Source organism: Pollicipes pollicipes, unplaced genomic scaffold (assembly GCF_011947565.3).
Source record: "Pollicipes pollicipes isolate AB1234 unplaced genomic scaffold, Ppol_2.1 Scaffold_1600;HRSCAF=1878_pilon_pilon_pilon, whole genome shotgun sequence".
Taxonomy (NCBI): Eukaryota; Metazoa; Arthropoda; class Thecostraca; order Pollicipedomorpha; family Pollicipedidae; genus Pollicipes; species Pollicipes pollicipes.
In genome coordinates, this window is record NW_023595962.1 from 1778507 (window position 1) to 1791079 (window position 12573).

The following is a 12573-nucleotide window of genomic DNA, read 5'->3' on the forward strand; positions in this document are numbered from 1 at the left end:
AAGCATATTACCCTGCATGACACAAAAGGGTATATGTGAGGGACCGGTTCAAGAGTAAAAGTACAATTTATAGCGTTGCTACACAAACAAGGGGCATCGCTCTGATGCATCCATTGCCGAGTGCTGCTGTGCCTTAGTCCGCGTTGTGGTTCATGCCCTGTGGTCCCTACAATTTTCGCGAAGACCTGGTGAACTGAAGTAGGCGGGATTTCACCTCGGGTGGCACGAGTAATTCATCGTCATTTCAACCAAAGGTTTAACTTTGTCCATTCACGGCTAACTGCTCCTTTGAATTACACTGCCCCAAATGCTTCCACCAGTTCTTTTCCACCTGGATTAGAAAAGCAAGCAGACGGCACACAAGCCATCCAGAACGCTTAACACATGCAAATTGACAAAGCGTGTTAAGTATCGTGGCAAGCCTATCTTCCGCCGGAAAATTCTGCCATTGACTAAGGGTTTTATGATCGGATGCTGGACTACGGCTCACGTGGCAGGCCCTGCTCAAGGTGGACGATGATCCCTGGACTTATGTCATTCAAAACAGGGCCAGGCGGGAATATTTTGCATGATCCTTCCATGTAATACCTGTTCACAAAATTCAGGCACGATACAGACTCACACTTCTCTCCCCGCCCCCCTCCCTGGATCTTCCCCCTGTTTCTCACCCTGCAGATGAAAATCTCCGAGCACTGGCATCCGCAGCAAACGATTCTTTCTTGTGCTAAGTTGGTGCTGGTGTAAGCATAACGCCCTACATCTGAGACGATAAGCACGGCTAGGGACTTCCAAGGATGCCACCAACTTACTGTCCATCTAACCTCGGTAATCACGGATTTGGGCTGCTCTTGTCTTTCGGTGCCCTTAGCTCATCATAACTTGTGCACATGTGGGAAACACTGAGGAATTTAACATGGTGTTGCTAAAAATAACTGAATAAGTGATGTCGAATTATCCTCGTCATAGGAATATGCGTTACACATACTACCAGAACGAGTTCACGCGATACGCTAATACTACATGGTTTTTTCAATGTCGCTTTTGTGCATACTTGATCTAAGTGCATACTTTATCTGATCTTGTCGTTTGACTTCCTAATACTGAAGCACTGTTTTACGTCTCAGATTCCGATGAGTTCAGTTTGAAGCTCTTCGCACAATAGGTGGCAATTTTCCACCAGAATAATACAACTGGCCACGCATCTTGACATGCGGATGGTGTGTCGCGTACACGATCACAATAAATAATAATAGTACCAGCAATAACAATAGATAGTAAACGTACACTTACACGATACCCGCTGTGGATAGACTATATGATCTCTCCGTTGTTGGAATTCCAGGCGATGGCTCAAGACGATTACGCATAACAGGAGATGCAACCATGATATTTTGAAGGGAGCACGAGATAACAGGATAAATATTGGTTCTTGTCTTGGTTTGACCACCGCAAATCTGGTGGAACGCACAGGAAAGTGGCCACAATCTGCTCTAATCCAGTGAGCGCAACCCTGACAGCAACTAGACATTTAACAGAAGAGTAGCGGCACGTTAAGAAAGAACTGTAGGTGCTGCGACGAAGTGCCGTACGCCGCAGGCTTTTGACTACGGCGTGGGCTTTCCTCCTCTACTTATTCAATCACACACGCCATCGGCTGCGGGACAATGGGAGCCAAAACTCCTGACTTCATTGGACAATGGCCGTCCACAACCACCTTTTGATGGCGCCGGCTGGACGTCCGCCAAGGGCCTTGTCTGATCGCTTCGTACATCACGGATATCGGTGTTTACCTCGGGGCAGCGAACCAAAGGAGAGAGTCGACCAGCTCAGGCATGCTTCCTGCGGGCCTCCGTCCGGTACGCTTGGGACGTGCGTCTTCTGTTGCTCCCCATCTTCCACAGCGGATCAACCGGCGCTATTCAAGCGATTGTCTTGTCCTCTGCACGTGACGTCCAATGCACAAGTATAAGCTAACCGATGCTGTTTTTTTAAGCCGAGCCCTAGGCATGACCGCTCGCTTGCCGGAGATTTCTTCAAGTCATGCAAGTTTTGACGTCCGGCGTCCGGCCCCGTCCGGCATCACGCTAACCTTGCAGGCCCGCACGGGGAGCCACTGAAGGCAGCGAAAAGACGCATGGCGGATCACTTCGTGATGACCCAACGTCTTGGCTGTCTTGCAAGAGAGAACGGTGCCAATAAGACGCGCAACGGGACCGGGATTTCACACGCCGCAATGCCATTTCACCCCCAAATGTCACAGGGCAGGGATAGCCGCATTCAACCCGGCTGGTGGTTGCCGAAGTGGTCTTGTCTCGACGGCAACTGGTGCAACAGCAGAAAACAGCATCTAGCACAGCAGTGCATGAACAGCAGAGGACATGGAGGAATGCATGTATTGTTTCACAACGCGCGGGCGATGTGTTGGGACGTTCCGCGCGCACACGGTCAGGGGACACAAGACAACCGCCATGGCCCCACGACACGCGCACATCGATGTCCGAGCGTCCTGGAAGATGATAAGAAGATCTTCATCCCATTCAGGTGAAAGGATACCGCAGCCCTACGGCCCTGCCTCTGGTCGGCACAATCTGGCGGACCTCTTGGACACTGAGCGAGTGCATATGCCCCAGATGCCGTCGCAGAGCCTTGACGGTGCCGCAGACGGTGCCACACTTCGGGCACGTCGTCAGGCCCTGGTGCTTCTTGATGTGGCTGCGCAGAGACTCTCGGTGCCTGTACTCGTTGCCACAGATAAGACACGCGTTCCTCTCGGAGTCTGAAAACAGGAGAGGCGATGACAACGCACGTCGGAAAGTGAAGACATCCGCACACATCAGACGTGGGGTCGCACCAGTCCGCGACAGTAATTATTTTGGAAAGAGGGTGCCTGCGGTCCGACGCCACATCTCGCACACTGAAAGTTCAAGACCGGCCAAACCACCTGCATGTCTTATGGCTTGAAACCGCCACAACAACGAGCACGCGTGCACGTGCTCTCACCAACCGGGAGAGCATGGAAAGCCGTGGTCTGCTTGGCATCTCGCCTGTATAACGCCTGACTAAACCTTGCGAACTAGAGCGCCTTTGGCGCGAGGTCTGACGGGGAGGGGCGGCCAGGTCCGCAGTGAGCGCGTTGCGGCGTTCCTGCGCAGCCACCCATCAGGGTGGTTGCTGCTGGAGGACGCAGCGCAGTCATTTGCACTCACCACCCTCAGCGACGAGGGAGTGCGGTGCTGAAGCTCTCTAGCCACGCGAGAACACCGTTCTGTGTTCACGTGTTTCGAACCAGCCGAGTTGTCCATGTATCTCTGAGATCCGTGCCATGTACCGGGCAGTGACTACCGTATTCAAGTGCTTCGATGTATTTCCTCAGCGGAATGTTATGCCTTCTTTCACACAATAGTAGCGTCACACACACGCGAACAGCGTAAAGAGCGCCTGCTCCAACGGAGGTGCGGTCCCGCGTCATGAGCAGGTAAGGCCATCCCAACCGGCCGCATTTGAAACAGCAGCCAAACATGTCGCCTGCTATTTGCCTATGCTGAGTTTTGTTTTGCCTACGCACTTCGTCAAAGCTGACAACAATCTCCTTGGCCACGGTCTTCAAACAACTAATTACACCTGACAGGAGACAAGCGACAAAAACGACTGACCCAACACTGTCGACATGTGGGGCCAACAGTGTGCCATCACGTTTGAATACGCAGCCACAGCATTCCATTGCATTCCATTGTCGCAATGGGCCCCATTATAGCACACCATGACACGGTCCAATGCCCGTTCCATCCCTCGGCTGTTTAAGACTTGAAAGATGCGCCCGATAGCGGACTCTGTGCCCTTGTTCATTCAACGTCAACACCTTCAGGCGCTGTCCGTTCGCATTTATTCGGGAGCCGTTCTAGTATGCTTTCGGCACATATCACATCGTACAATTTCCATGCTATTTAAGACGGTCTACCAGCACACTGCATCATCATGTCCCTTGGCGTTTCGCCTAGCGTTCCTTTTAGTCTCGCTCGCTCTGGCAACGAATGTGGTGCCAACTAGATCCATAACCTGTATGAAATCTCTGAGGGAAGGACTTTTAAATCTCCCTTAAAACCCTAGATGCGGTACCGGCTAAGGCTCACGTATCGCCAGGCACCACTTGGAAACGGCCGGATATGGGGGAGGCACGGCACAATAAAGCACATTGATTCGCTATCGGGTTAATACAATAACACAAAAGAAAGAAATCCTTCAGGATGGAAAATCACGCCGATATACACAGTAAATGAACAGTTCCCCGTTGTTCGAACACTTGTTATTTATCTTATTATCCTGCAGAGCACAAGCTGCTCTAACAAAAGCTCCATAGCTCTAGTTTACCGTTTTTCGGTGTGGTTAACACAACCAACCTACTTACGACAGCGCACAGCAAATTTCGGGAGGAGTAAAAGAAACTCACATAACGCAATTGTGGGATAGGGTTGTGTTCTCTGAGTAGACGGATGCCTCAAGCCAAAGGGATCACTTCCGAATAATCATTGGGAGCCTAACCGGTAATTTTGAAACCTCTGACGTGGTTCTTTCGATGATCACTACTAACCTGGCTTGGCATCGAAGGGAACGTTGCAAATTCGAGGACGTTGAAGCAAGCATAAGACATGATGAAATGAGCTCACTTGTAACTATCGATATACTTTTAATCGGAGAAGACTGCCCTAGACAACACAATTTCTCTCCTGAGTAGATATACAGCTCAACGCGTCATTGCTTCATTGAGTCATCGTAACTTGCACACCATGGATGGAAAGCCAATTGACAGCCGTTATATCTGGACATTGTGCTCACGAATGCCAGATATGAACGACCCGACATTTATATTTTCTTGACCTTGATCGCCCCATGACGAATGAAATGGCAAGATTTGAATGACGTTACAATGATATCATGGATGCCTGGATGACCTTGAAACAGTCAACACAAAACAGCCTGAACAGCTCTGCGGGCGCGTAGCTCAGAAACTAGAGGGGTTTAGGTCTTACGAAGGGCAGGCTATTAGATGGCAGGCAATAAGACGGCTATTTCAGTTCAAAACCTCGTACAAATGTGGAACGCTCCCTTCAAACGAAGGCCTCAGGCCCGCCTTAAGGTATACACAGTGACACCATGCTTCAAGCTTTCAAATGTCAGATGCGCAAGACGCCCGAGAAAGAATATTTTCAAAATTCGTACCAGTCGCGGAAATGGCTGTGTTCAGATACTTGCCTGTATGAGCCCAGGCTCCCGTCATGCATGTCTCACAACTTCCACCGCAAGCGAATTCTACCCAACTGAAGTCACTCGAGACCCGTACTTTGCAAGGACTCACGCGTTAAATCTTCGCCACGACACCGGAAAAATGGTGTAACTAATAACCTTCAGCGTTCACGATCTGCAGAACGTGGTATGCATTACTGAAGCGACTGTTCCACATTCTTATGGGGTTTTTAACTCGCTTAGCCATTTTCGAGATGATTCCTCGCACTCCACAGTAATGCCATTTTTAAGACTTCAAATCCTCTTGTATCTGATCTGCACGCAAGCGCACTTGTGCAGCCTCTTCCACGCTGCCTTTTTTAAAATCATCCAGAGATACCTGTCGACATTCAGCCGTCACACAAATCCCAACGCCTTAAACGTCATATTGTGTTAATGTCACGATTAATGTGGCCAAAGGAATATTCGTGTCTGGAGCACATCAACAGGAGTCTTTCAAAAAGCGGGCGCGGCGCACGTCGTCACGAGTCTTTTATGGAGCCCCAGGGAGTGCACTGGTCATATAAGCCTTCAGAGATCATGCGCTGGCCATATTAGCCCTCAGAGATCATGCACTGGTCATATAAGCCCTCAGAGATCATGCACTGGTCACATAACCCTCAGAGGTCATGCACTGGTCATATAACCCTCAGAGGTCATGCGCTGGCCATATAACCCTCAGAGGTCATGCGCTGGCCAGATTAGCCCTCAGAGGTCACGACCATCACCACAAATTGCCGCATCGACAGAGAGCACGTAGCTCACAACCCGACTTAAGCCGCCGATTGTATGTCTCCATCACGAACCGGGTTTTGTGATACAGAACACAGACATTCGGATAATACTCCTAGTTATGACCGACATGAGACTGATAATGGAATATCTTAGAACAGCGCCGTTACCGAGGATGCAACTGCAAGTCAAACACATGTCGTAACAGAAATAAAAACACCACTATCAAGGGAACTCGTTGTTACATTTAGAACGTCAACCAGAATAACATTTTCACCGCTTACGACGGTGCCCAAATATTCAAAACAGGTTCAAATCGTGGTGAATTTGTACCAGTACATCTTGACTGTGACTATTTGCAACCAGTAGCCCATACGAGGGGGACGAGATCTAGCAGTCAGCCATTCAACTCAGACAACGCTAAACATAAGATCATCTGGCGGTCATCCACAGCATCGTCCACAAGAACACTTGCAAATCTCAGCATATATAGTTATTTACATGTTCAGCCTCACACAAACAGCTTATAGTTCGCTTACCAAGTAACGGCGTAACGTAAACCTATTAGTTGAACACAAGGGACGAAAGAGCGGACCACATGTGGTAGTGAATAGTTTCAAGAAGTTTGTTTAGTCCCAGATGCAAAGATCCATCACCCACCGCACTGAAAGGTCAAGTAGCCTTTCTTTTCGATGCAAGTAAAAAAGTCCCGATTAGCGAATGTTGTGAGAACGTAGCTATCCGGATGGGCATAACACGCACGCGACACAGCAGCAAAGTGCACGGAGAACATTTTAAAAACCTGCCAGGATATCATGAGAACTCACAAACAGATATTTACTGACACTCGCCACGCACAGCACTCTTGGGCGTAAAAAATCGACGTCACAGCTCAATTATCAGCCGCATGCCCTGAAAACATGCCTCGTGTCAGGTCAGAACAAACTAGCCTAAGCACAAATTCTCCTGGAGCCAGCCTCGTGTTTGATGAGCACCGCGCCAGTCCGCCGGACGCCGCAAGCTTCTGTCTCTTCCGCAAACGCCACCACATCATGACCATCATCGCCCTCGGGCGCCGCGCTGCCTGCCATCACTTCGTCAGGGTCAGGTAGGCGGCCGTGCCGGGATGCTTCTGTCGGATGTGCCTGTTCAGCTCGCCGACAGTGCCCATGTTTTTCTGGCAGTACCGGCAAACGGTCAGGCCGCGGTGCATTTTCTTGTGCGCGTATAAAGAGTCCTTGTACTTGTACGACCGACCACACTGGTCGCACGGAAACCGCGACCAACCTGCCGGCAGAGACACGATGGTGGTAGGCGGTTCGACGGTATGCAAAGGCATATGCATGTCAGAGGGATCTGGGGATATCTCATTGAGGGGATTTGGGATACCTCCTTGGTGCCGGGCACCAGAGTTTGGCGTTTTCCTGGGTTTTAGAATCGTTCATACCATGGGAACCATTGTCTCCCCGGCCTACGTAATTTCATGGCCTGATAATTTACCTTGCGCAAAGCAAAACACACACACACACACACACACACACACACACACACACACACACACACACACACAGAGAGAGAGAGATATATATATATATATATATATATATATATATATATATATATATATATATTATACATGCCATGCTCCCGCGCTGCCACGGGAAGTGTTGTCATGCACATCCCACGGCGGGAATGTGGCAGGACATATACACTTGAAGGACCTGCTGCCTACAAAAACGGTGCCCCGATTGTGCTGACGCAAGAATGGAACGAATAATTCCAGTTGATTATGCCAACTCCAACCGCAGCTCGAAATGCCCATAACAGAAGCAAGGAAATCAAATCGTCACTTGTCCAACGCCGGCCGAACTTCCTTTGCTTCAGTGCGCCCCACGCATTGACACACTCGACGATCGGTAGCTAATGTGGGGCCCCACGATGAAGTCACAGTGAAAAAGCAAAAAAAGTAAACACTTGGCCGCAAAATGACGTCAATGACGTCACAATCAAAGCTAAATGGTTTTAAGTGGTGTGAATGGGCTTAAGGCGTTAGATTTGGTACATTTCGTCGGCGGAGTTTGCTCCGCGTGGCCTGCACTCATAAAAAAGCGTACGGCAATCAGTTGGCCGGAGGGGCTAGTGGTTTTACGGACCGCAAAGCCGTACGTACTCGACGTATCTGAAAAATCCACGCAAAGTAACGTTTCACGTACCGTAAGGTAATGCACTCATGAGTATAACCACTGGGGGTGAAAGAATTGAACACATGTATTCGCAGTTCTTCCAAAACGGCTGCTTGTCCCCCACTTGTCGACGTAAAACAAACATCCCTTGCAACTCACCACTAAACGCAATGGTTTTGGGCAGACCGTCGCTTTGTCCCTCAGCCATATCTGAAACGCAGCTACGCCTGTGACGACGTGACAGTCATGAGTCTGAGCTGCCACTCCCTACCCGACTGTCACCTGACACTGCCGCGCCACTCGGCCCAAACAGCTGACACTGCCGCGCCACTCGGCCCAAACAGCTGACACTGCCGCGCCACTCGGCCCAAACAGCTGACACTGCCGCGCCACTCGGCCCAAACAGCTGACACTGCCGCGCCACTCGGCCCAAACAGCCGACACTGCCGCGCCACCCGGCCCAAACAGCTGACACTGCCGCGCCACTCGGCTCAAACAGCTGACACTGCCGCGCCACTCAGCCCAAACAACGCGCCCGCCCCGAGACTCGAACCCGGTACGGCCGGGTGACGACTCAAACGTCTCTCACGGATGCCACGGAGGCAGCTGAAAACGTACGTTCTAGGGAATTGCAAACAACGGAAATTGTACAGTTGAACCTAAGCTTTGCACTAACTCTCCGGCCGTGGCGCTATCTGGCCGTTTAAAAATTACGCGACACATTTTTGGCCATTGTTCGATTCACCCAATCCGGAACGCACTGTTTAAGCTGGGCGACCCTCCCCTCCTCTGGTTATGCCGTGTGGAGGGTACTGTCCGAAAAAGGCATCGATCGTGTGGCTTCCTAAAAAAGCTTATACCATATTAGTGCTACAGCAAAAAACGCAGACAAGAATACTTCACTACTTCTGTTGCCAATGCTCATAGCGCGACATAGTGCTACACATCACGACATAATGCTACACAACAAAATTTACGCTTCGAAAACTGATGTATATATTACTTACACACGACACTAATTCCACATGATTATAATGATGCTAATTAGGGCTTTAGGACCCGTTGACGGTCTTTGCCGCATATCCTAATGAGCGACCTTATTTATATACGGCAAAACCTATACCCGGCATTATTTACGCTAAAAAATTCACTTCATCACCCGCGTGCACAATCACTTCCACTGCAAAAACTTATGCGCGACTTAGCGCTACACGACAAAACGCATGCTTCAAAAATTATAATTGTCATATCTTCTACTGCCAACGCTTACATAGTCTACGTATATGCGACATTACTTCTACCGCCAATACTTGTGCCGTTTCGAGTAAAATGCATGCACACCTAGCAGGGTGTAGGAACAACTTGCGGGTTAGGAACTAACTCCAACTGAGGAATGCTGTAATCAAAAGGTTGTAGTGACGCTAGGAAATATCATTTATCCAAAGGCACACTACTTTGGCGATTTGTCGTGCTTGGCGTGTGAAAAGGCTGTAGTTTTCGTAGCACAATCTCAATGACGGACATAATTTTTTATAACCATTAATTTGTGAACTTAAGCTCTACAAGTCATTGCAGAAAGTCATGTCGTGTTTTAGAATACCGCGATAACCGCGAATGCCGCAAACGCCGCGATAATGTTACCCCCATCTCAACATTGCATGACCCCATCTAAAACTGTGTTAGTGCACCAGCCCCAAAGCTGCCATAAGAATTGCCTTTGCTAGTGACCATGGCTCGACTTTGACCCACTGAGGGTGCGGTTTTGAAGGATATGGGCTTGTTTTGCACCAGAGGACCGTTTTCCAATTGTCCACAGATGAACGAATTTTGGCAGCACTACGCCACGCCGTTCAGAGGTTTCTCTGGGGAAAAACCGCCTATTGTGATGGCTGATAAATTAAGCCTAAACTGACCAGCACGTGCTGATGACCTGCGATATTTTTGTTATATCACGTAGAAACTTTTCACAGTCAACATTTTACAGATCTCACCGAAACACAACACTGGCTCCGTGCCTCCGACACCCTGAATGGCGACGGACATGAAAACAGCACTTCGCTAAGGACGGAGACTGCGGAATCATGCCGCATTCGTGCACGCGTCAGTGCTCGCAACGGCACAGCTCCAGAATTTGCGACGGGGAAGGGGGAGGAGGGCTAACAGGGCTTGCGACGGTGGGGCCACACCCATTCACGGTGCTTATGCACTGCGAGTACACTACGGGCCCTCAAACAGCAGCAGAAATGGACAGCGCTACCGGGCTCTCAACGTTGGCTCGCTTTGCCACCAACAATTGTCTCAGCTGCGCACGGGACGTATCCATTCGGCTATTCGCTGACGTCACTAAATTTCTGTCGTAAGAAACCTAAGTGACGGGATGGACGACCTGTTGCGCTTGCGGTCCAAAAATAACGAAATCTACCACCGATTTGATCAATTTGAAGGACTTGGGAGTAGCTGCCTTGTGCACACCTACGATTTAAGAAGCAGGTCAGCCAGGTGCGAGAGTGTGCGGATATCGGACCGTCGGGTGCCGATGACGATCGTGAATCGTGATCGTGATCGTGAATCGGAGGAGTAGCGCCACTGTCAACGCCATTTAGTTATCGTTGTGTGTGCGGCTTTGTTGTCTGCGCTGCACGTTTTTTCTTCCTTTTTGTTTTCGGCTCCCCTTGGTTGAAGGCCATGCGAACAGCAGCCCCCCCCCCCCCAACCCTGTGTCATCTTTCAACACCCTATGTTCTATTTCGGAAAACCATTGACTCATGGCTTGCTGGGGGGGGGGGGGGGGGGGAACGCCGGGGCAAATCATTGCCAACGGCAAACATGAGACTTAAACCCAAAATAGTTGCACTGACCACCAAGTTGCGAAATGATATTCAATAGTGTTGTGGTGAAGAAAAAACTGCGCTCGATTCTGACGAGGGAAAGGGGTGGGGCTTAAGTCCAATGACACCCCCCCCCCTCATTTCCCCACTTGACAGCACCTCTGCTAGATGGTAATTGATAGATCAGCCACCTTCTTTGAGCTCCTGTCACGCGGAACAAGTCGTCATGTCAGCACCCCAAGGTCATGTCAGCGCCCCAGGGTCATATCAGCGCCCCATGACAGCGTCATGGTCAGCATCCCCGGGTTAGCATGCTCCCACACTTCTAAATAAAAAAAAAAACAGCAGCGCCGCACAGCACACAGCGCTGGGCCCGTGGCACATTGGAAACACGAGCACATTGCAGCCACCGCTCCGGCGGAGAGTGGAGCCGTTTTCCTAGAACGGGTAATGAACTGAACCACTGTCACCCCCCTCCCCCCCCCCCGCTGGTGTCTTAATCAAGCGCCGCGTTTGAGTCGATGAGTTCGGTCAGCAAACATTTTCGGCGGCGTGCGGCTTTCGCGACGGGTCCTTCGTTAGGCAGTTACCGCGCGTCAGCCGGGGCACGCGATCATATGAATCACGAGCCTTCAGTGCAGACTCTACGCCCCGTTTCACTACCTGGTGTCCCTAAAGGCGCCAAAGATTTTCTCACCACCCTTGGGATAGCCGCGGTGGCAACGGTCAGAAAACCGGGGGTAAAATCAAAAACCACCCCTATGACGCTCAATGGTTCTTTGGGCCCAGAGCGGCGCTGAGGCCGTGTTGGGATCCGTGCCAAAAGTAGTGGGGATAGCCGGCGACGCTCGCGCCTGCCGCCCGCCGTCTATGACACGCACCCAACTCCCACCTGTTCGCGACGCACCAGAGTGGTGGGGGTGGGGACGGGGGACTGAAAGGCGCCACTGTGCGACCGCGCAGTGCAGGGCAGGCAGGCCCCGGCGAAGCGAGCCGGCCTGGGCCGGCACCCAAGGCCATCCGTTTGATCACGCCGCCAGTAGCGGGAACGTAACGGGAATGCAACGGGAACGTAACGGGACCGACAAGACCGGGCGCCGGCAGTTGCAGCTAGCTATTAATACACACAAGCACAAGCACGAAGCATTTAGCACGGCTTACCTTGCATTGTGTGCGTCCCGCGGCGTCGCTCGAACAAGGCTAAGTACAGACGCGTGAATACCGCAGTTGCCAGCGAATCGCCAAAATCTTCAAGCACCGCGACGTGTTAACCCGGCGACCGAGTCGCCCGCGGCGCGCGCAGCCAAGTTTGCATCTGTTGCTACACTCAGGGCCGGGACGATCTAGCCTGGGGCCAGGAGTCGGCGGGTGTCGGATCGGGCAGAGCTGGAAACGGATTTTCGGCCTTCGTTTCCACTCAATTTTCCCTACCCGGACCCTCGAAAATGGACAACAGTGCCGCCACGCCTACCCCCACTAGTACTGCACTCAGTGGCGTAACCAGACTTTGGCCAAGGCGCGGTGTGACAAATATCGAACAAACGCCAAAA

The 12573-nt window shown here is 50.9% G+C and overlaps 1 protein-coding gene across 1 annotated transcript in view; it reads right to left on the bottom strand.

The window, feature by feature from the left end:
* Nucleotides 1-3669, bottom strand: part of LOC119092463 (zinc finger protein 77) — a 4283-nt gene extending 614 nt beyond the window's left edge. Inside the window, exons 1-2 of the mRNA XM_037215429.1 lie at nucleotides 3654-3669; nucleotides 2573-2776 (exon numbers count right to left, since the gene is read on the bottom strand). Coding sequence (XP_037071324.1) covers nucleotides 2573-2776; nucleotides 3654-3669 — 220 coding nt within the window. The remainder of the gene's footprint in view (nucleotides 1-2572; nucleotides 2777-3653) is intronic.
* Between the last annotated feature and the right edge of the window lie 8904 nt (nucleotides 3670-12573).